General features: G+C 50.2%; 6 protein-coding genes across 6 annotated transcripts; 4 read left to right on the forward strand and 2 right to left on the reverse strand.

Moving 5' to 3' along the window:
• Positions 1 to 63: 63 nt before the first annotated feature.
• BKA67DRAFT_662310 (ubiquitin carboxyl-terminal hydrolase-domain-containing protein) lies at positions 64 to 4,071 on the forward strand (the record flags this gene model as incomplete). The annotated part of the gene is made up of 9 exons (XM_046107973.1): positions 64 to 84; positions 281 to 1,293; positions 1,355 to 1,792; positions 1,842 to 2,092; positions 2,145 to 2,281; positions 2,332 to 2,436; positions 2,487 to 2,901; positions 2,956 to 3,169; positions 3,219 to 4,071. The coding sequence occupies 9 exons, from the start codon at positions 64 to 66 to the stop codon at positions 4,069 to 4,071; spliced, it is 3,447 nt and encodes a 1,148-aa protein (XP_045954039.1).
• Positions 4,072 to 8,143: 4,072 nt separating this feature from the next.
• On the forward strand, positions 8,144 to 8,408 carry BKA67DRAFT_577769 (uncharacterized protein). Its single transcript, XM_046103656.1, has one exon. The coding sequence runs from the start codon at positions 8,164 to 8,166 to the stop codon at positions 8,353 to 8,355; it is 192 nt and encodes a 63-aa protein (XP_045954040.1). The 5' UTR covers positions 8,144 to 8,163; the 3' UTR covers positions 8,356 to 8,408.
• A 597-nt stretch (positions 8,409 to 9,005) lies between these two features.
• BKA67DRAFT_539386 (uncharacterized protein) lies at positions 9,006 to 10,304 on the forward strand (the record flags this gene model as incomplete). Its single annotated transcript, XM_046100623.1, has 2 exons — positions 9,006 to 9,472; positions 9,539 to 10,304. The coding sequence occupies 2 exons, from the start codon at positions 9,006 to 9,008 to the stop codon at positions 10,302 to 10,304; spliced, it is 1,233 nt and encodes a 410-aa protein (XP_045954041.1).
• A 550-nt stretch (positions 10,305 to 10,854) lies between these two features.
• BKA67DRAFT_390375 (uncharacterized protein) lies at positions 10,855 to 12,618 on the reverse strand. Its single transcript, XM_046096615.1, has one exon. The coding sequence runs from the start codon at positions 12,347 to 12,349 to the stop codon at positions 10,937 to 10,939; it is 1,413 nt and encodes a 470-aa protein (XP_045954042.1). The 5' UTR covers positions 12,350 to 12,618; the 3' UTR covers positions 10,855 to 10,936.
• Positions 12,619 to 16,692: 4,074 nt separating this feature from the next.
• BKA67DRAFT_577774 (uncharacterized protein) lies at positions 16,693 to 19,047 on the forward strand. The gene is made up of 2 exons (XM_046103657.1): positions 16,693 to 16,921; positions 16,995 to 19,047. Exons 1-2 carry the CDS (start codon positions 16,809 to 16,811, stop codon positions 18,553 to 18,555), a joined length of 1,674 nt encoding a protein of 557 aa, XP_045954043.1. The 5' UTR covers positions 16,693 to 16,808; the 3' UTR covers positions 18,556 to 19,047.
• Positions 19,048 to 19,270: 223 nt separating this feature from the next.
• Positions 19,271 to 20,008, reverse strand: BKA67DRAFT_539389 (putative oxalocrotonate tautomerase; the record flags this gene model as incomplete). The annotated part of the gene is made up of 2 exons (XM_046100624.1): positions 19,271 to 19,468; positions 19,685 to 20,008. 2 exons carry the CDS (start codon positions 20,006 to 20,008, stop codon positions 19,271 to 19,273), a joined length of 522 nt encoding a protein of 173 aa, XP_045954044.1.
• Between the last annotated feature and the right edge of the window lie 1,254 nt (positions 20,009 to 21,262).

Raw genomic sequence — 21,262 nt, forward strand, 5'->3', positions numbered from 1 at the left:
ATGCCAGTCGCATGATTTCATTTCCACTCTTCCACAGCCGGGCGATCATGACATACGCTCAAAATGGATGCAGACTGGGACGAGGTACGTTATACATCTCAATCTTCTGGCCTGAGAGCGGAGAGGACAGGGACAGGACAGAACGTGGTGTCGCGTCAAGCCAGCCTGATGCCCCGCGTCTCTGGCACCCTTCGCGCGCACCCTCACCCTATAATGGCTAGCTATAGTACGCCTCAGCTCGCCGATTGCTTTGAACTGACAGAATACCCCCTTGTCGCAGGTATCCCAGACACCCCTACCTCCTCCGGGACTTAGGGCGCATCACACTCCAGTGACGACGCTCGCTTTCGATACCAGCCAGGAGCTGCTCTGGGCCGGAAACGACTATGGAAGGGTCACGTCCTTCTATGGCACCAGCCTTCTCAACCAGTATACCTCCTTCAAGGCCCACAGCTCGCAAGATGGCAAGGTACAGCAATTGCTCTTTAGCGACAAGGGCGTCATTGCCCTCGGCCCGCGCGGCGTCCATATGGCTCTGCGAAGGGGGCCGCCCTTGTGGAACATCCGACACGAAGGCATGAAGGACCTGCGATGTATGACTTTCACCTCCAAGGGGACGGCCGAGATTCTCGTTGCCGGCGAGCAGGACAAGATGTTTGTCATTGACGTGAACAAGGGCGAGGTGACTAAGGTCTTGCCCGCTGAAGCACACTATAAGATTATGAGGAGGAGCCGGTACATCTGCGCCGCCACCACTGGTCCTGCCGTCCACATCTTGGACCCCCTGAGCTTTAGGGTGATCAAGGCGTGGGCCCCTCACGCCGGCATCATCCACGATATGGATGCTCAGCACGACTTCATCGTCACATGCGGTCTCACTCTCCGGTCCGGTTATTCCCAATCAGCTTACATGTGCGACCTGTTCGTTAATGTCTACGACCTAAAGAACATGGTCTCGATGAACCCAGTTCCCTTTCCCGCTGGCGGTGCCTATGTGCGCATGCATCCTAGAATGTCGACTACGAGCATAGTGGTATCACAACACGGCCAGATTCATGTTGTCGACTTGATGAATCCCAATACCGGAACTATCGTGCGCCAAACGAATCTGCTGTCCTTTCCCACTGCGTTTGATATAGCACCATCAGGAGAGGGTATGGCCCTTGCCGACGACAAATGCAACATTCATCTTTGGGGTTCCGTCAGTAAAATGCATTTTGCTGAAGTCCCGACCCCAATAGAATGGGCTGATCCTGAGACCCCGGCGCCAGATGTCGATTGGGACGATAAAACGTACGGATTTCCTCCCAACAATTGTCGTATTGGCTGTTGGGCAAAACTAACATGACTACAGGCCTCTGAATTCGGTCGGTATACCCTACTACAGGGAGACCCTGCTATCAGCTTGGCCGACAGATGGAGTCTATGAGGTAGGCGCGGCACCAGCAAGAGATGATCCTCATTTCTTGCGCAGCCTTCAGAGCAGAGATTGGGGTCTTTATGGCAAGAATACCAGAGCCCTCAAGCGCAACCAAGCCGAAGATACACGAAGACTTCAAAATACCAAGGAATTCGGCCTCATCAACAAGCCCAAGTTCCTGAGCGAACAGGCTCGCGAGCTAGGACATTCACCGGCTGGAACACCGGCACCAGAGGACGTTCCCAATGATCCCTTACAGGATGTAACTAACAAAGACAAACCACTGGAAAGCCACAAGCCCAACGTCCCAGAGCTATACCGGAGTATTGATATTCAGTACAGCAAATTTGGTATTGATGATTTTGACTTTGGGTATGTTCGACGAATGTAAAGAGTCATTTGGCATTACTGACTTTACCAGGTTCTACAACAAGACACCATACGCCGGTTTACAGAACCACGTTGTGCATTGCTATGCCAATGCCCTTTTACAGGTCATGTTCTTCACCCCTGCCCTGAGAAACCTGGCTCTACAGCACACAGCCTCCCAGTGTTACGATGAGCACTGTCTGCTCTGTGAACTGGGATTTCTATTCGATATGCTTTCCAAAGCAGGCTCGGCTCCGTGTCATGCTTCGAACCTGCTGAAAATAGTCAGCTATTACCCGCTTGGTAAGTCAGGGTTTGAAGAACCTCAGAATGCATATGTGCTAACATTGAGCAGCGGCCAACTTGAACGTACTCGAGGGGCGCTCAGGCGGCCAACCACGGTCTTCAATGCTGCAAAACTTATCCCGCTTTCTATTACCCCAAATTGTGAAGGACCACATGAGAACTGAACATTCAGACACGATGGACAAGGTAAGTTGCAAACTTCCTCTGAAAAAGTCAGCAACCGCTGACCTGCAAAGCTTCTCAAAACCGAAGCCACAAGTGTCATAAAATGTCATCTATGCGGAGTTGAAGCAAAGAAAAGCAATCCATCGTATTATCATGAATTGGACTTCAAAACAAGCGTGAGTATCCAGCTCCATGCACCTTGTTGCACAACTGACACGATGAAAAGAAGTCTGGATCTAGACATGCCAAGAGCGCTACAGTCACATTTTCTCAGATCCTTAAGAAGAGCATCGAGAAAGATGTGAGCCAAAAGGGATTCTGCCACAATTGTCGCGGGTACAAGTTGCTAAGCAACAGGAAAGTGACCCATCAGCTCCCAGTCGTGCTAACACTACATGCGGGTGATTTCCGAGATGTAGACCGAAGACTGTTGGCGACACCAGGATGGCTACCAGAAGAAATCGGAGTCATCATCGACGACGGCGCATTTTTCTGCTTTGAAGGTCATGAATTGAAGTCGCTGATAGACAGACAACAACGAAACCAGCTTCAACACAAATTGGTCGTGTACTCTCTTACAGCGCTCGCTGTTGATATTGACACTGGTATGAAAGAGAGTCATCTTGTTGCAATGGTAAACGGTATGTAATGCTCTGCACTCAGAGCAGGAAATGGCGCACTAATCATCACTGTAGTTGCTCATTCGGCAGAGCAGTCTCCTGGAAAGAACCAATGGTACCTTTTCAACGATTTTCATGTTGTCCCAGTTGCCCGTGAAGAAGCTCTCACCTTCAATTCTTCATGGAAGTTGCCATCGGTCATCACATTTCAGCAAAAGGAAGCGAACAACAAGATTGATCATAGTTGGAAAGAAAAGCTGGATGCCAGCCTACTCTACTACGACCTGAAGTAGGTCTCCTCCCCATAAAAGCGTTGCGCGCTGCTAATTGCTTTCCAGGCCCGACTTGACCGATAAGACTTACCGTACTCTCAATGTAGAGACAGAGAAGGTGTCGTCCGATACCATTATTGCGATTGACACTGAATTCGTATCGACTTCGAACCGCGAGATCGAGATAACTTCCGATGGCGATGAAAGAACAATTCGACCAACAGTGCACGCATTAGCACGAACATCTGTCTTGCGCGGCAGCGGCATAGACGAGGGCGTGCCCTTCATGGACGATTACGTCCACATCAAAGATGAGGTTGTCGACTACTTAACCCAATACTCCGGCATTGTACCAGAGGACCTAGATCCTAAGCGGACAAGCCATACGCTGGTGCCCTTGAAGATTGTCTACAAGAAGATGTGGATCCTGTTGAATCTTGGCTGCAAATTCCTTGGTCATGGCCTCAAGCAGGATTTCCGTGTCATTAACATACATGTCCCGCGGGACCAAATTATTGACACTAGCGACCTCTTCTTTGACTCGTCGAAGAAACGGAAACTCAGCCTGCAGTTCCTCGCTTGGTATCTTCTCAAGGAGGAAATTCAACTGGAAACACACGATTCGATCGAAGATGCCAGGACTGCTCTTCGTCTTTACAGGAAATATCAAGAATTCACCGATGCAGGCATATTCAGGTCGGTTTTGATGGAGATATACCAGAAGGGTTTCAGTATGAACTTCAAACCGCCTTCCAAGCAAGGCAATCTCGACGCCAACGTCCCGAGAACCGATACACCGCCTATTGATGGATCGACCGGAGGACCAAGCACGCCAGGCAGGAAGACCGGAGGAGGTATTGGAATGTTCGGTGCAAGCCCTAATTGGAGGGACAGCCCGGTCTCCTCGAAATTGAGATAGAGATTCAACTTCGCTGGGTGTCGCTAGGAGCACAAGCCAACGAATGAGCTCACACCTGATGAATTGAAAAGTCACATCCAGGCCGATACGTACACAAAGGTGAAAGAGAACGGAAAGAACCAAAATCAGAGGGGTAACGCCATTGATCGACGCTTTGGGGGTACTTCTTCACAGCAATATGCGACACGCGTGGCCGCGGCTCGGCCGTCATCTCTTTGGAAAACGACAACGGTGACGCCAGCCCAATTCACGCATCGTACCATGCCCCTAAGTCAAGAACCTGTCCCACGAAGTCGAATCTATACACCACATCTCCCCCAAAACCATTTCCCGAATGAAAACGAACGAAGAGGATGAGAATTGCATTTTGTAGCAGAGTCTGAGGGCAATGATAACTCTTGAGACAGATCATCGTGTACTTCTCCGTAATACGTTGCAGTACTCAGGTAGACAGTTAGACAGTCGCAGGTATCGAACGAACCCACACAAAGACTAGTTGCACTTGAGGTTGTCTCAACTAACAGTGAAAGAATCGAATTTCAATACAGACTGTACGACTAATCGGTGCCAAGTTAAACTCATATCATGTAATCGTGTCCTATTTGGTTATCTGCTGGCGCTGAATCATGCCACAAAGTCTTTGTTGATCACATGTGACCGGCTGTGAAATTTCTGCACTGATATCGACGCATACTGTAGATCAATTTTCCGTTATGAATAGATACACCGATATAATTTAGTCAATTTATGGGAGTTTAATGATGATGCTACTTATGATCGTTGTTACCGCACATCCCAGGGCCCACGCAAAATCGATAAATCGATGGCATCAGAACCAAGACGCCGAAATAGAGGCGAGTGCCCATCGAACCTCGAGATGTAGCGTGCCCCTTGTCCAAAATAATGGTTGACCCTTGAGAAAGAATACCGGCTCACTCTTGAGGCATCCGTACAGGAGGCGCTGTCTTTTTCTACGACCTGTGTGCTAATGTCCATGCCCACCCGGTGCCAGGTCTACCACATGGTGTATATCACGCAGCTCGGCGACAGTGGAACAACGCAGCTCCCGATGGGTCCCTGGGGGAGTCCCGGAGTCTCTACTAGGCCGCGGGCAGGGCGAAACCACGATAGGGTATACTAGTTATTTCCGTAGTCTGGCCGCTTACTGCCTTGGGTGCGAACGTGGTAAATACCTCGTGCAGGCGTGGTCAAGCACACTGTGTACCAGCTCTGCGTATGGATAGAAGGAGCACGGGTTCCCCCGGTGGAACAAAGTGGGTTCAGACTATACACAGTACATGGTGCGGCTGAGGCACTCGGTCGGATCTTGGCTTTTACTATAGATGTGGTCTATGAAAGAGCTCGGATAGCGCAGCTCAGGATTGGGGACTGGAGGGACGGGCAGCTCAAGCCAGTGGAACCCAAGGTGATTGGTTCTACATGGACGGATTGACGCTTCAAGTGATATGCCACGGTCTTTTGTCTGGGACTTCGAAGCAGGGAGGGTATTATAACCTCTGGGGGCCCACGTATTGTTTCTTGTCGTGCTACAATAGTACGATGACCACAATCGTCGTACGACAGTGGCACGAAGCGGAAATCCCCCAAGTCTGTTGTTGTGATGTAACCGTCTGCAAGGATACCATCCACAAGCCACGTTCTTTGATGATGGTTTGGGTTTAGATGGTTCATGGAGTGCATAAGCTAGGCCTACTATGTGTGTGGAGTATATTCAAGTTGGGAAATCCAGCTGGTATAGGGCCAACTAACTGACTCGTTGCGGACCTATTTTCCACGTTGATTGGATTGTAAAGACAAACGCGAGCAAGCAAGCACCAATGGTGAGTGACATCAGTGGCGAGGTTTTCGATTGACAGGTTACATGGAGTTATACATTCCCAAACCCTGCGGTCTAAGTCGATGAAACACAATCGCCGGCACTCGTGGTTAAGGTCAAAGTTGTGCTGCTTAAACCAAAGCTTCGGGCCGGGGCAGACTGGAGTGCCACGAGAGATTGGCAAAGGGGCATATCATAGTGAAGCCGTGTGCATTGGTGGTCAAATTTATCGTTCAAGCCAAGGTAAGTCACAGAAACAAGGTTTGTTGTCTTGCATGCATGTAGCGGATAACCATGGGAAAAGGAAGCTCTAAGGTTTGGGATATGATTAAAGGTGCTGCAAATACCACCCGTGCGGTTCAGGAGTTATTTTGAGGCATGCAGAAATGATAATTCCCTGATGGCGAAGTCCATGTTTGTGCTGTCTATTGGCATGCAGCAACGCGCGCAAAGTTAGCCATTTGCCGGCGACAATCTCCGTTGTTGTCGCCGCCGTGCGCAAGGTGCCTGTAGGAGGCCAGTACTTGACTCTGCAATAGCTGCATACCAATTCATGTCCGGCTCTTGTAAACTTCCAGTCAGATGTGGTTGGTGGTTTGGATGCGAGTCAGACTGCGCAGAAGCAGCCTGGCAGCAACCTCAGCGTGCAGGACGGAAGGCCTCGAAACGGCTGCAGAGTGATTGGACGCCTGCCTACCTCTAAACCTCGATCAAGATCTAGAAGTGGAGAGAGACATGACTCCAATTTGCAGCGGAGGAGGCTTACAGTCGAACCAATGAGGTGCTGTGCGCAAAAGTTTGAAGCAGCCTCTCGCGTGAGCATTCAATGGTACGAACGTCATGTACAGGAGCGCCAAGGTTCTGCAAACGCACCTGGGCTTGCTGGGCTCCATCAACCCGTTGGCGAGCAACCCAGTCGGTCATAGTACCGAAGGTGCTAGGGCATATGAAGTTTAGCTACCGCGGCATACTTCCGGGGGCATGTTGCTTGATTTGGGAAAGCATGTCGAGGAAAAGACGGAGTTGATTGAAAGTCGATTGGGTGGCATGGTGGTGAGATCGACGTCGACATCATAATGTACGCCAAGGTTAAGCAACAATAAGCTGAAGGCATGGTGTCCAGCTCATTTCAGAGCTTGGCTGGAGGAGGGAGGGGGGGGGGGATGATATGCAGTCATTGTTGTGTTCAAGCGGACGCAGAGTATGAGTGATGTGTTTCGCATCAAGGGCAATCGCATTTGGCAACCACCAGAGGAAGATTCAATGAGATACAACATTCAATAAATTTGGGCTGACAATTCGTGTAACACAGCATCCGAGAGATAGATAGCCTTGTCTGCTTGTTGTTTGCAACGGTGGGACGATGTCTTGGAGAATCGCAGCTGGAGAGGGTGTATTGGAGGACACCGACTTGAAATTGAGAGTGCATCGAGGGTCAATGAGCATGCTTGAGCATGAAACCTCCGCCAAAGCAGTCGCAGTCGTCACTGCCGGTTGGTGCAGGAACGCTGAACGCTTGACACCGGCGCGATTTATTTCCTGACGATCCGGCTGGTCGTTGTTTGTTGTGCTCCGCTCACACGACTTTTTTTCTAGCCCAAGTGGACTTTTTCTTTTTCTCTTACTTTTTGGTTTTCTGAGAGTCGCATCTTCAGTCTTAGACTCCTAGCTCCGGTGCAGCTATTGTTCTCCCGAGTTTCCCTCGGAAAAGATATTCGCACTGTCCCCCTGTCATGAACCTGGAGCACTTCTGCTTCTAATGTGCAAGGCTGACGACAGAACTTTTTCCTGTCAGTCGCCCTGCCAGCTAAATATTTTTTTTTTCTCGTCTGGCCTGCGTTCCATAGTGCACGCCCGGCAGCACCGTCCAATCAGATTTTAGAGGGAACTGCTTTTGGAAGATCATCCTGCAGTACGGATCCGTATGTGCTCGGGGGAGCAATGCAACCTCATGTGTGTACGTGCATTGGCCATCACTTACCGCTACTTCCAATTTATTTTTCTCTTGTCACTCTCTGCGAGTCCATGACCGTCACTCACTCCCTCGGCATCTCCAACTGACATCAAAGGCGATGTTTGAGGCAACCCGCCGCCTTGTAGAATGAACGATGAGTACTAAGGTAAAGCGAGTAACACCGAATCAGTTACGTACACAGTGGCGGGTTCATGTCGCATGAGTAGCTGAAATCTTATGAGAAGAAAAAACGAAGACCCCTAAAACACAGACGTGCACTTTGACCGCGCCGCCGGACAGAATGGGCCAATCAATTATACTGCAAGCTAGCAAGATGGATCCCAAGCCATTCTCGAAGCAAGCGATTATCCCTGCACATCCCTCCATGCTCCAGGTACCTCTCGTGGGGCCATGCACACAGCCTAGAGCCATGTCACTTTTCATTCCGCATACTCCGTACCCAGATTTTTTCTTTCTTTTCTTCTTTGGGTAGCTCTAGCAGTCAAGCTCAAGGTTTCGCGCGCCAGTTTTTTTTTTTTTTTTTTTTCCCTCCTGCTTGCAGCCTGCCACAGCCTTGACACATCCTTGACATCGACATCCCTTGGAACCTTCACGGAGACCCATGTCCCCCTTCTGTCGGTTCCAATCCCCATATCCATACTGTACAGTGACTATATTCACTAGTCAAGGGTCTATTACGGAGACACTGTAGAAACTGCTGTTTGCCGACTCCCATATTGATTCATTTCTATTCGTCGCATCGACAACGCACTGTTTTAACGCCATCCATCATCCATCAACGCCGCCGCCTCTTTCCCCTACGTCTTATCCTATTTCTCCCATGCTGCACTCTTCTCGATTCATACATTAATTGCATGCATCGAAGTTGTCCACCGCCTTTCTCGTCATTAACACACACACCCCGGCCTTAATACATACCTTGTTGTTGTACTACTATTACCAGCAGCTGTTGTCTTGTAACTTACACACTCAACATCTACCCTTCCCCTGACTCTCGCTGTTTTAACTCTACCCGTCCCGCAGCCGTGCCACAGTCTCAACACTCTTGGGCCATTCTGATCTGCATCATTTAATTCAAATATCACATCCCCCCTCCCCTGAGCACTTTCATATTTCATCAATATGCCTTACGATACTCGCCGCAAGTCGTTGTCCTTGACATCCCTCGGCATACACGTCCCGAAATCTGCGTCGTCCAAGTCGAACACATCAAACAACAAGACACCAAGCATGTCCCCGAAAACCGCCCGTTCGTATTCATCGTCTGAGGACGACGTGTCACATTCAAGCAAGAGAAGCAAACGATCGCATGACAGGGTGGATGGGTCAAAATCGGCAACCTTGAAAGCGTCGAAATCCGCCAGATTTGAGACAACTCCTCCGCCATCGCCGGGTCTGCACATGTCCATTGAGGAGGAAGACGAAAATGAAGCATCAGCACTAGAACAGATGAAAAGCATCGATTTGGGCACCGTAAACGATGAAATTGTCGAAGCTGTTGTCGTGCGCCTGCAAGAGTCTAGAAACCGCCCTCACCTGGTCAAGGAGCTTGCCAACGTATTAATGGGGCAAGTAAAGATAGTTCAACAGTAAGTTCAGCCGCCATTTGGCATAGCACAATCTCCAAGTCCAGCTTGCGCTTACCCTTTTTACAGATCCGCAAATCCTTGTGCGATCATTTCTTCTCGTCTTTCGGGGTACCTGAAGCGCTCGTGTTGGTCCACTATGTCGCCTTGCCCTCTGGCGAAGGAGCTGGAAACAGTACATCCCAGAAGAACATATTTCTACCTTACGGTTTGCCCGCACCAGCCTCTTCCTGATGCTTCCAACCAGTCGGTGGCGCGTGCAATCGCGACACCGGAACTATCGAGCTCGACCTCAACATCGGAAGATGCTGAAAGCGCAGACAACGACCGAAGAAGAGAGCTGAGCCTCTCCCCCGAAGTCGACCTGTCGTCGCCCGAGTTCGATGATATGGAAGAGGACGTCCCGATGCCTGGTACGCCTATGGGCGCAGTCTCATTGTCGCGCCATCGAACGGTGAACTCCATGTCGAAACACAAGGATGAGCCGCCGTTGGAGAAGGACGAGAGGGAGTTTACACAAACCGCGGATGGGCTGCAGAAGCGAAAGCTTAGCGGCAGCTTGTTGTCGGTAAACCCTGTCGAACATATTGATATGTACGATGGCATGCAAAACGACATGCTCTTTGGTGAACCAAAAGGTCTCAACCTGGCCCCAAGTCTGCTGCCACACATGGCCTATATGACTAGTCCCGCGATGCGACCTAGCCTGGTCGTGTCTACGAAGAAAGATAACGAAGCAGAGGGCTGGTCCAAGCTTGATGCCATGCTAGATTGGGACAGGAGCCCTGAGACAGTCGAGCTGGATGAGCTCGACTGTTTATTGAACGACTATTGAGTGGTTGTTCGGCTATGATTTTAAGTTGTGTACGATGAAGTGAAATGTTTGGGCTATGACTTGGGGCCCGCGATGCACTTTGGTATACTTGCGTTTTTGGGTTGCATAGGAGTTTTCGGCGCTTTGACCCATTCTTTAACTGTGGTCGCTGTCTTGTGGTTGTTTTACCGGGGAACACGACCTCGATCATTATGTTGATTGCCGACTCTGAAGTGCTGCCAGAGGACATGATGATCACATAGAAGGGGTGTTTGGATGCGTCTAAACCGTGGCGAGAATGATAGACAAAGGAGATTATATCATCCCGTGGCTACGTCCACAACGATCGCAGAAAGGATTCTGCAATGATCTAACTTTGTATCGGCATTATGGAGAGATGAAACCGGACTTTCTGGGTAGACAAAATTATGATGTACATTTAGAGTAGAATCGCTCACGACCCAGTCGCTAGCGCTAGACAATAGCGACAATGACGGCCGAGAGCAAGGGAACGTATCACTCTCCAAAAACAAGAATAAAATTCCACTTTCAATAATTAATTCCATCAAGTGTACATAGAATTATCGTAACACACTTGTCATTCTTTACAGTACATGATTTTATACAGCCTCTCGTAAATACGAGACCAAGATTTAATTCTTCTTTCCGTCAATATCTTTAGGCTTTGGTGTCAATATAGACGAGCCCGGATCCCACCAGCTTGATCGACCTTCGCCGTACTCATGCACCGCTTTGGCTGGCTTCTGCCCCTTTCCGTCTTGCACGTCTCTCACTCTGAGCTCGATCCAGAAATGCGTCCCAAACTTGAACCACCCGGGCCTTTTCATCTCCACAACCTCGAGACCTGGAATCTTCCGCTGCGCATCCTCGACGATCATCTCGATGTCCCGATTCCACCAGCACCCAAATCTCTCAAAATGGCCCTTGGCACTACGATCCAAAAGCCCGTTTACTAGATCCCACCAGCTACGCCCATGCTCTAGCAGTATGATGCGTCCCGTCTCCGGCCGCACGACGCCTGCCATGTTCTCGAGGAGTTTCGTCGGGTCTCGCACACTGCAGAGGCCGAAAGTCTGGATCACTGTATCGTACTTGCTGCCATCCAACACCCTGGGCCTCGGCAGGTCATCCTGCGCGTCGCCCTTCAGTATCCTCACCTTTCCGTCCAGCAAACTTAGACACCACCTTCCGTCCTCATCCTTGGCTAGATCCGCAAATATCGGCTTCTTCGCCGGCAACATCTCCGATCCGTGCGGGACCACCGACCTCAACCGCTTAAGTCCGATATCTAGCATACTCTCGCTGACGTCCATGGCCGTGAAGCTCTCCATCTCCCGCACATCCTCGATCTTGCCGCGCCCCCATCCGCTCTTCTCGAGCAGATCCTTGTTCCTTTCTCCCCTGGACACAAACCTCTCGATCAGCTTTCCCCAGTCGTAGAACTCGAGGTTTCTGCCCGTACCAACGGCGACCTCGAGCACGTGGCCCTTGGCCTCCGCGCCCAGCTCGCGACGAAGCTTGGTGATCCCATACCTGTGCTCCGACTTGTCGAGGTGCAGGTCAAACTCGAGGGGCGACTGGATGCCCGGGCGGCCTGTGGGGACGGCGGGCTCGTGCCCCGTACAGTAGATGGGCGCCGGGCTGCTGTTCAGCCAGACAAACGAAGCTGTGAACGAGCCGAGACAGAGAGCCGCGGCGCCGGCGCCGAAGAGGGCTATCCAGCGCGTACGGACCAGCTCGGCTATGCTAAACTTTCTGGGGGGTGGGGCGCCACTGCTGAAGCCGGCACCATCATGTTCTGGATTCGGTCTTGGTGATGGCGATGAGGGTCCTGGGTCTTTGGACGAGGATGTGGATCTAAAGGGAAGCGGCTTGGGTTTACCGGGCATAGGTTTTGATGCAGTGCGTCTAGGAGGCCCCGTTGATGCTCTCCGTAATGGTCGCAATGCCGTATGCGAGCACGATTTGGGTGCAAGACATCGTGTACCTGGCGGGCGTGCTAGCATTTGCCTAAGCGCGCCGTGCGCATGAGCAGATAGTGCCATCGTGATGTCAAGGCCACCCAGTATATCACTCCCCTGAAAGAGAGAGAGAGAGACTAGCCCCAGAAAAAGGGGCGTCCCTGTCGCGTCTGTCTTAGCCCAGCACGACGTGGTGTCAGCCGTCCTGGACACTCTGCTCAGCCTTCGCTCGTTTCCCCTCCGCCAATTCTGTTGTTACCCGCGCAAGACAACGGTGCACTGCTCAAACTGCCTTGACGAATTATGTTATCACCGTTCCAGATACCTGACGTCAATCAATATACTGCACAGTGGCTCGTTTATCAGATTGCAGTGCTCCAACGCCGGTCCAGAAACTGCACCCGCGTGATTTCTGCATTAGCCTGTAGGCGCGATGATCAAGTATGGAGAAATGTGACGCAGGAGGCATGCAGGATGGCCCCCTTTCCGTCGATCGTTGAATGGATCTGCGCCTGCTCGGCTGCAGGTCGATGAAGTTTTTGGCGTGAGTTTTTTTAGCGTGTCCGGCTCCGTTGACCCCGTTTTTCGGGTGGGGCTTGATCTTTCTCAAGGGTCCTGATAAATGGATTCAGGGGCGCAGGGGGCGGAAGAGGGGTTGGAGCAAGAACCATCAAGGTCATACTGTAGTATACTTGACGTTGCATCATTCGGACAGTCGATTGTTTGGTTATCTACGGGAGCATTTGATCAGCTTCGGGATAGGCGGGAACGTTTGCTATGCCGCTGAGTACCACGTGGAATCATTTTCATCGTGTGTGCACTTGGGAGCTGATGAAAACTTTGGCTTTCGACTTCTAATACTAAGTTATAGACGGGGCACAAATATAGAGGATTTTGGGATCATGACTAGAGTAAGAGTGTGACTTGATACCCCTATTATCCCTTCACTATGTATCTCCTATCCAAGAGTATGACAAGTGTTGGCGCGGTGTCCAAATTCGTGAATAGTAGATGGCATGGCTTAAACCAACCCACTATCATAATCTATACGAAATGTCTATATTATGTTATTGGGCTCTCTAGTTATGCTATAAAACAACGTGCGTCAAGGTGATCTCTTACAAATTATGTTGGAGAGCTAGGACACCACAAACCAGCAAGGTGGATGGGCGAGAAAGCACATGAAGGCATACAGCCGTTTACTACAGAGACTATATCGACATAATGCGTACAGCAACAACCTCGAAGATCAATACATAGATTCTACTAGTTAACCAAAGTGGGAAGCCTGTGTTATCATGTGCGATCAAGTGGGTGAACACGTCCACGACGACAATTAGATGCTCCAGTTGTATGACTGCATGAACTTTTTCAAGCGCAGCTTGACAAGTACAAACGCCAACCTCTGTTGTCTTGTGCTTGTCATTTAAATCTATCTCCAAATAAGTAGTTCACTGGACCCATGCACTGCACTTATCGGCAAGCAAACGCGGTTATGGAAGTTTTCAGGAAGCTTCTAGAGCTCCAGATTTGCACCACCTTTTCCGTAACAGAAGATACAGGTGCTTGTCTATTGGGTGGTGCAAAGATACCCTTGAATTTGGCGTGGATCTAAGCCTCGTCTTCGGGTCGAGATTTCTTCTCAGATTTCTTCTACACGATCATTGGGCCAAGTTGCCTGGTTTCTTGGCCGCCAGTCGTGAAGGGTAACTGCGCTCCAACAGTCCGGGACGCGAAGTACCCTTGCCATAGGTACGCAGGTGTTTGCTTGTGAGTAGCCTCATCATTGGTTGCCAAGTTGACGACAGCATTTTAGGTGGCGCCAAGTTCTTGTCGCAAGCACGGGTTGGTGCATTGCTTACCCTCTCCTTATCGTATGCAACTGTCCATCCTATGGTATGGCGTTGAAGTGTTGCACCAAAGTCTGTGATACGGGAGTGCCATACAACGGCCAGTGTAAATGCCGAGAGCGTTTACACCTTTACCACAAAGCGACTCGGAACCGGAATATGCCCACAGTAGTGTCGCCCCCACCTCCGTACATCGTATACACCATGATCTCTCGGTCGTGTTGCATCGCGCCATCTTGATGCAGACACCGGGTATACATACATAGGATCAGCGAGTATAGATGCCCTCTTCAATTCCCTCGAGGACTCAGTATCTATCTAGGTATGTTCGGCGAAAGATGTGACGATAGAAAAATAGTGACATACCTCCGGGCCTGGAATGTCTACAGTATGAAAATATTGCGCTATGTACCTACTTCTGTGATATACGTACTGTGCCATTCACGCGAGATTAGCAAGCCCAGTCAAGGATACAAAATGTGCGCCTTTTGAGCACTTGGCAGCTTGGTACCGCGGCGGCCTCTTGTCCCTTGCGAGTGGAGATATAGTATATCTCCACTGTTGGAAGCTAGAGTTGCTACGGCAAGCACAGACCATTATGGAAGCTCTTGCTAGCGCAGAATATAGCCGTGGCTATACTCTACCCAAAATGTGTCATTCACATAGTATAGAAAATTCAAGCAGCTAAAGTAGCAAATCCATGGCTTTGCGGCGACCAATTAGTCCTAACTTTCTATACATTTTGAAGACCATACTAATGGTATGCAGGCCCTCATAACGTCAATGAATGCTTCCACAGAGGATAAGAGTTTTATGGCGCAGTAAAGCAAATTTAGCCTAGATAACAATGGAAACGAAATGATGCGTGATGGTCAACAGAACCTGAGACACGCCTGAGGGATTCTGCCTTACCTTCCTTCCATCCCATACACCGGCTTTGTGTATTCCATATTATCAACCTATGGCACTGTGAAAACAGTGGCCCCACCGTTATTTCGAACAGTAGTTATCATGGTCTATATCCGTTGCCATACAACCACAACTTGCAGGTGCCTGGGCGCCCGAGTACGCAGAAGTGGTGATAGCGATCCAAACTCATCGTAGTTTTCCGGGCTACTAAACACTGCGAGTGCAACTGCTTGCTTATCCGCCCTATCATATGGTCTTACGAGCCTGCCGCCCCAGATCCTGGCTGCTCCGATAAAACTGGTGTGGCTGCCAGACCGGAGGGTGGAGTAGCAGCAAACCGCGGAGTTCTGTGAGACACCATCAGTCGAGGGGTTCGTTGTTATGAGAATGCGTAAATTTGATGACGGGTCTTGAGTCGTTTGGGGAGAAGTGATGCACTTAGGATAGAGTGGCCTCTTGTAAGGAATAATATGACTCTAGCGATGCCGCATAAATAGAGTTCCCGGAAAGTGAGACTTTGCCTGGGAGTTTGATGGGCAAAGCCAGGCGCCGGTATCTCCGTTAGGTGACTCTCCCAGGATGGGGTAGGATGTAATCATCTCACAGATGCCTGCCGAACTCCCCAAAGTTCCACATATCTGGACTGGTTCTCATCAAAAATGTTTATTCTCGCCTCCCAATCGGCGGACCTGACTTTCCTAATCCTGGGGGCCTGTCTTTGGGCATGTGCACCAGCTTTGTTCTCGCGCTGACATGGTCATGCTTCAGGAAATCGGTGATGAGATAAACCGAGAAGTAAGCCTGGGTGCTCTCATCCATAAGCCGCAGCATAGTTCGACGCACATTGAGCTGCGTTTGTACGAGTGAACCTCTGATCACTTTGTCCGTCTCGACCAGTACGCCTACTTTGGAGATGTGCTAGACGAGGTCAACCCAAGTTATACACATGATTATAAATCCTCGATGAGCTTATTTGGAAGATGCTATATTAGTACCATTCTTTTTTCTATAAAGATATTACTGCTCCTAATGAAGACTGTAAGATTCATAGCATAACTGGGAATTCACGTGGTCGCAAGTTACCAGTAGACCATTAGAAGATTAAATTATATACAATTCCCAACAAGTCCTATTCAAGTTCGAACGGGTAGTCAAGTAAATCAGAGAATGGATGGAAATGACAAAAGCCGATCAGTGTGAAACGGGTCTTCCTATTGGCCGCCGTGACTGTGCCACTCATGCCCGTAGCATCCTATTTGACTGTGAGCGATGACACAGTTAAATGTCCCAGGGCTGCTGTACATGCGGTTATGGTTGCAGTTGCTGGTCTCCTTTTCTATTCTGCCGGTGTAAATCTTGGATTGTTTTGGTTGCGCAGCTGAGCCTTGAAGCACATATATTCGTAATGTGACATGTTTTGTTTCACATGTCTATATTTCCATTTAAAAAGATAGCGGTTGGCCATTTATTTGACTCGATAGGATTAACTCGATAGAATTACAGGTTATAGTGACGAGTAAAATAGCGGTTGTCATCTGCAATGTGGCAATAAGTCTTATAATTATCTTACACAGTCTAGTGGCTGTTATCTTATCAGCGGCGGTCGCCTATGACGCAGGTCTTTGTGTAGATGCGCGTCGTGCATCTAATCTAGACTAACCTAGGTCAGGTTAATTGACTACGCGCCTTTCGCCCTCGAGTTTGGGGTTCCAACATTGGGGACAACGGTTAGGAATCTCGACGGTTTCTGCTTTGGAGCCTATCATCGAGGGGATCTCTTCACCATGGCTTCGCAACAAGATCTTCAGGAGCTACTCCGTCTTCTGACTGTGGGCAAAGTGCCCATAAAAGATGCCATGATGCGTGTGAGGGCTCTCCAAGCCAAGAACCTACGGACGTATGTTGCTCCCAGTTCTCACAAGTGACCAACCACTAGGCACAGAAGCTCACATCGTCTTCCTCTTTTCAAGCATTCACCAAATTGCCGAAGCACCCCTCTCCGAGATCGAGTCCGCAATCACCGATCCCAAAGCCGCCCGCTCCCTCCATAACGCCTGCAAAGCACGCCTCAAGAACCCGAGCCTGTCCTCCAGTAGCAAGCGCGCCGGCGCCGAGCTGCTCCAGTCTGCCAAGCGCTCCAAAACCTCCTCCTCGGCAAGCGATAATCCGTTGTTCGTGGATGGCCCGGCATCCATGCCGCCGGCCGAGTACGAGGATTCGCTGTCGCTGCCCTGCGAGACGGACGAGGAGCTCATCTCGAGGACGACGCTCGTCACGAACCGCGCGCCTCTCGTTCTCGCGTTCGCCGTCGAGCTGCTGAGGCACACGATGCCGGAGCAGCCGCCGAGCTCGAGGCTGAGCCTGGCGCAGGCGGTCGTGAGCGCGAACTCGCGGAGCAAGGCCGTAAGTATCGGGCTAGACAAGGGGCCGAGCGCCGATGATGAGGGCTGGGGGCATGGACAGCCTAGGATTAGGGTCATGGGGCGGGAAATTACGGTGTTGAAGCGGGGAGGGTATGAGTGGAAGGGCGAGGAAGAGAAGGGCGGGGAAGAAAAGGGCGCCGACGAGGCGGCAAAGCACGATGCCGTGGAGGGCCAACTGAACACCAAGAAGGAAGAAGAAGAAAAAGATAAGGATCATGCTGTTACCACCAAAGAGAAGCCAGGACCGCTGGCGCATACATCGAAGACATGGGCAGCGAGCTCGCCCGTCTCCTTGAAACAGTCGACGTTCATCGTACGAGCGACACAAATCACGGAAGCATCACAGAGGCAACCGACTCTACAGGCACTCTTTGGTTCGATCCCAAATCTACAGACGGCAAGTCACAACGCCTGGGCTTACCGCGTCAAGAAGCCCGATATGTTCGGCTCATTCACCATCAAAGAGGACTCCAACGACGACGGCGAGTCTGGTTGCGGCGATTTTCTTCTCAAGGTCATGCGAGAGTCTGACGCTGTTAATACTCTGGTCGTCATGACTCGCTGGTATGGTGGTATCATGCTCGGGCCTGACCGCTGGCGCATCATGCGAAACTGCCTGAAGGAGGCACTAGCGGAACGACTTAGAGTCACGGGCGCAAAAGCAAGCTTAGGCGGCGAGGCGGTATGGGGTTTAGATCTTGAGGCCATGAAGCAGAAAGCAACATCTAGCGCCACATCGGGCGGCAGATCTCACGAGGCAGGCGTGGTTGGTATGCCTGTACACAGACCGGAGGCGGCAAGAGGTTACCTCCTGAGAAGCTTTGCAGACCGCAAGGAAGAGGGCGAGGACTCAACGACCGCGCCAAAGAAAAAGACAGCTAAGGCTCTCCAAGACGAAAAAGAAGAGAATCTGGGAAGGCTGCTAGGTGCACTGAGATTAGTGTATGATAGCTGGGCTGACCATCTGAGTGCTGCTGAGCTGGACAGGCGTGCCTGGACTTGGTATACAAGCGTCAGACCTGAAATCGAAGGGGGACAGGCTGGGTGGGGCGCCAAGGGTGACCTCAAGCTGGAGACGATCTTGAATTTGCGACGAAAGGAGCCATGACGCAAAAGCTAAAATGAAATTGTTGAGTAATGATTGTTTTTAGAAAAAGATACCCCTGGCGTTGAGACACGGAACGGCTCATGACTGTTAGCGATAATGTGTTCAAGATAGGACTAAGATGAGAACGAAACCTGTCAACTAAATTTGCTAATAGTTTTGTGCTAGCTTTCCAGTACCTCACTATTCATCTTGTTCGCCCCCAGAGACTTGCTGGAGTTGATAAGAGCTTGTCTACTGCTAACTTGAGCTCATAACAGATAGGAGTAAACGCACAATCAGGTTCAGAGCCCCATTTCTCGGGTAGTGAGCTGAGTCTCAATATATACTTGTACGGATACCTTGGCTGCTGAAATTTGAGAGAGCTGAATATTTGTAAATTGCCAATCCCAGTCAACCGCTCTTCTGCACTACTGCTGTTCTTTTTTTCGACTACTGTCCCACGACCTGTTTGTTTCTCTATTACACTCTCAACACGCCTGAAATGCCTACTCGGGACCATATATTCGAGAATGGATTCCTTTGACTACCATATAAGCCTTTCTATGAGTTGCGCTTGACAACTTTGACTATTCGTAGTGAGAGCGGGTGTGGTCTAGAAAGGTGCGAATATGTCACAAGTATGATGTTGTTCTTCTCAAACCCTATATTGACTATTATAACTCACCCGTGCTGCATCATATCGAGAGACGGATACGAAACCCGCCGCTCGTTTCCACTACAGCTTCGCATCGCCCCCATCAGTCTTGTCCTCTTCGACCCAAGGGGTCGGCTTGTTCTCCACGAACCACTTCCGCTCCACCTCGCCCTTCCATGGCGGCGCCGCCAGCCCGTTGATGCGCCACAGGGACCGCGGCGTCTCGTCGATGTGGTACTCCCAATCATACCCTTTGTCGGCGATGTGGGGCTTGAGCGCCTGAAGGAATTGCCAACCAGGTCAGCCTCGATTGTTGTCGGGATTGCGTCCGTATGCCGTTTGATGCTTCGCCCGGGGACAGAGGAGCACAAGGACTAGCATCGTGGCAGCCGAACATCTTCACGTTTGGAAGACAACATCGAAAACAGAGGAAAGAAGCAATGGTAAAATAGGAAACATAGAAACCGGGGAGGGGGGGGGGGTCCCAGCACATACTTGATCAACCTTATCACACCACCTCCTGGCCCACTCCTCGTTCTCAATATGGACGGCAATCTGGTCGATCTGAAATCTGACGAAGGGCCTCTCCCTCTTCCGGACGCCCTCCACCGCATCTCCGCCCTGTAGCTCCGCGACGTCGCCCATGTACCGGTAGTCGGTCCAGGCGTCGCCCGGGGCGAATTTGTGGAAGTACACGTTGACGTAGAACGATGGGAGACCGCCCCCGGTGTAGAGAGGCGTGATGGATTTGACGAGCTCTGCCTTCTCGCGCGGGTCCGTGAAGACGCTGGAGGGGTGAAAGATGTGCCAGATAGGCATTTCTTCTATATAGAGAAGTAAGTGTATATTCAAGGGGGGGTTTGCTTGTGTTGTTCTGTTGTAGAACTTGTGACTAAAACGGTTGTTTGGCTGTCTTGTGGAATCGAGACAGGCGGGATCAATGTCAAACGTGGCAGTGAATGCATAGTTTATATTCGTTGATTCACTCGCTCTTGTTCACATCATCCCAACAAGATTGTGAATACCCTGTGGGCAGCCTCGGCATGCATTTTCATATATTATCAACCACAGGTCGTCCGGTGCATTCTGCACAGTATAGTATCGGACCATGTTCAGTAAACATTGTGAACACAGACTTTATCCAAGACCGGGTAACACTGTACGCTCCGACGACAGCCGGAGGCCCTATGTATGGCCAGCGGGCGGTACTCCCAGCAGTATCCACGTCAAGGACGTGGCCGTCCGGTGTGGTTCTGCAGCGGACCCACCTGCAGTATGCTTCATCTTTTGAGGACTTGTGTAAGGCCTAGAGGTGCATGTTCACTAAACAACGGACGATCACTCCATCTCTGCATCTCTGCATCCGAAAACGTCCAGATCTTGCTTTGTCAGGCCCGAAGTAATGCCAAAAATAGGACGAGGCCTATCCGACTGCCTCCAATGAGCCTATAACTGATTACTAAACAATTCGTGCACCATATCCCTGCCTCGGCAAAGCTTACCTGCAAGGCAACAAGTTGCATTAGTGGTAGGTGGGTACTTTTCCACGTCAATTGTGATAAGTTGTGGTAGGGCTTCTTTCGTACACGAATACATGACATTCATTCATCCTGTGCACATACAAATGATCTGCTTTGGGTGCTGATTAGCTGGCGACTGTCGTGTCCCGTGGGCGAGACGAACAACAAAGGTAGGAATAACTTTTTTTCTTCCTTTGTTTTCCTTTATTTTTTTCTTTTTGGAAACCATTTGCCGTGACGAGAGACAGATGAACACTAAAAAGTTTCTCTCAAAACGAGCAATGGCAGGTCTGTCGCAAATTGGCAATGGATGAACATAATAATCTGTGCAGATCTATATTAATACAACCTGAGGAAGCTTGTACGATAAAGACGGCCGATAACCTTGAACCACATGCCCAAGTGGGATCAAGACCAGCAACCACTTTTTGTCCTCCGCTTTCCCTCTTTTCAAATAGAAAAAAAAAAAAAAAAAAGACATGTAGGTTACAGACCAGTATAATGCAATTCAGAAATCCATTCTTCCCAAAGCCCCTTTGACGCCTCTAGAATG

This window comes from Truncatella angustata, assembly GCF_020726525.1.
Source record: "Truncatella angustata strain MPI-SDFR-AT-0073 chromosome Unknown BKA67scaffold_8, whole genome shotgun sequence".
NCBI lineage: Eukaryota > Fungi > Ascomycota > Sordariomycetes > Amphisphaeriales > Sporocadaceae > Truncatella > Truncatella angustata.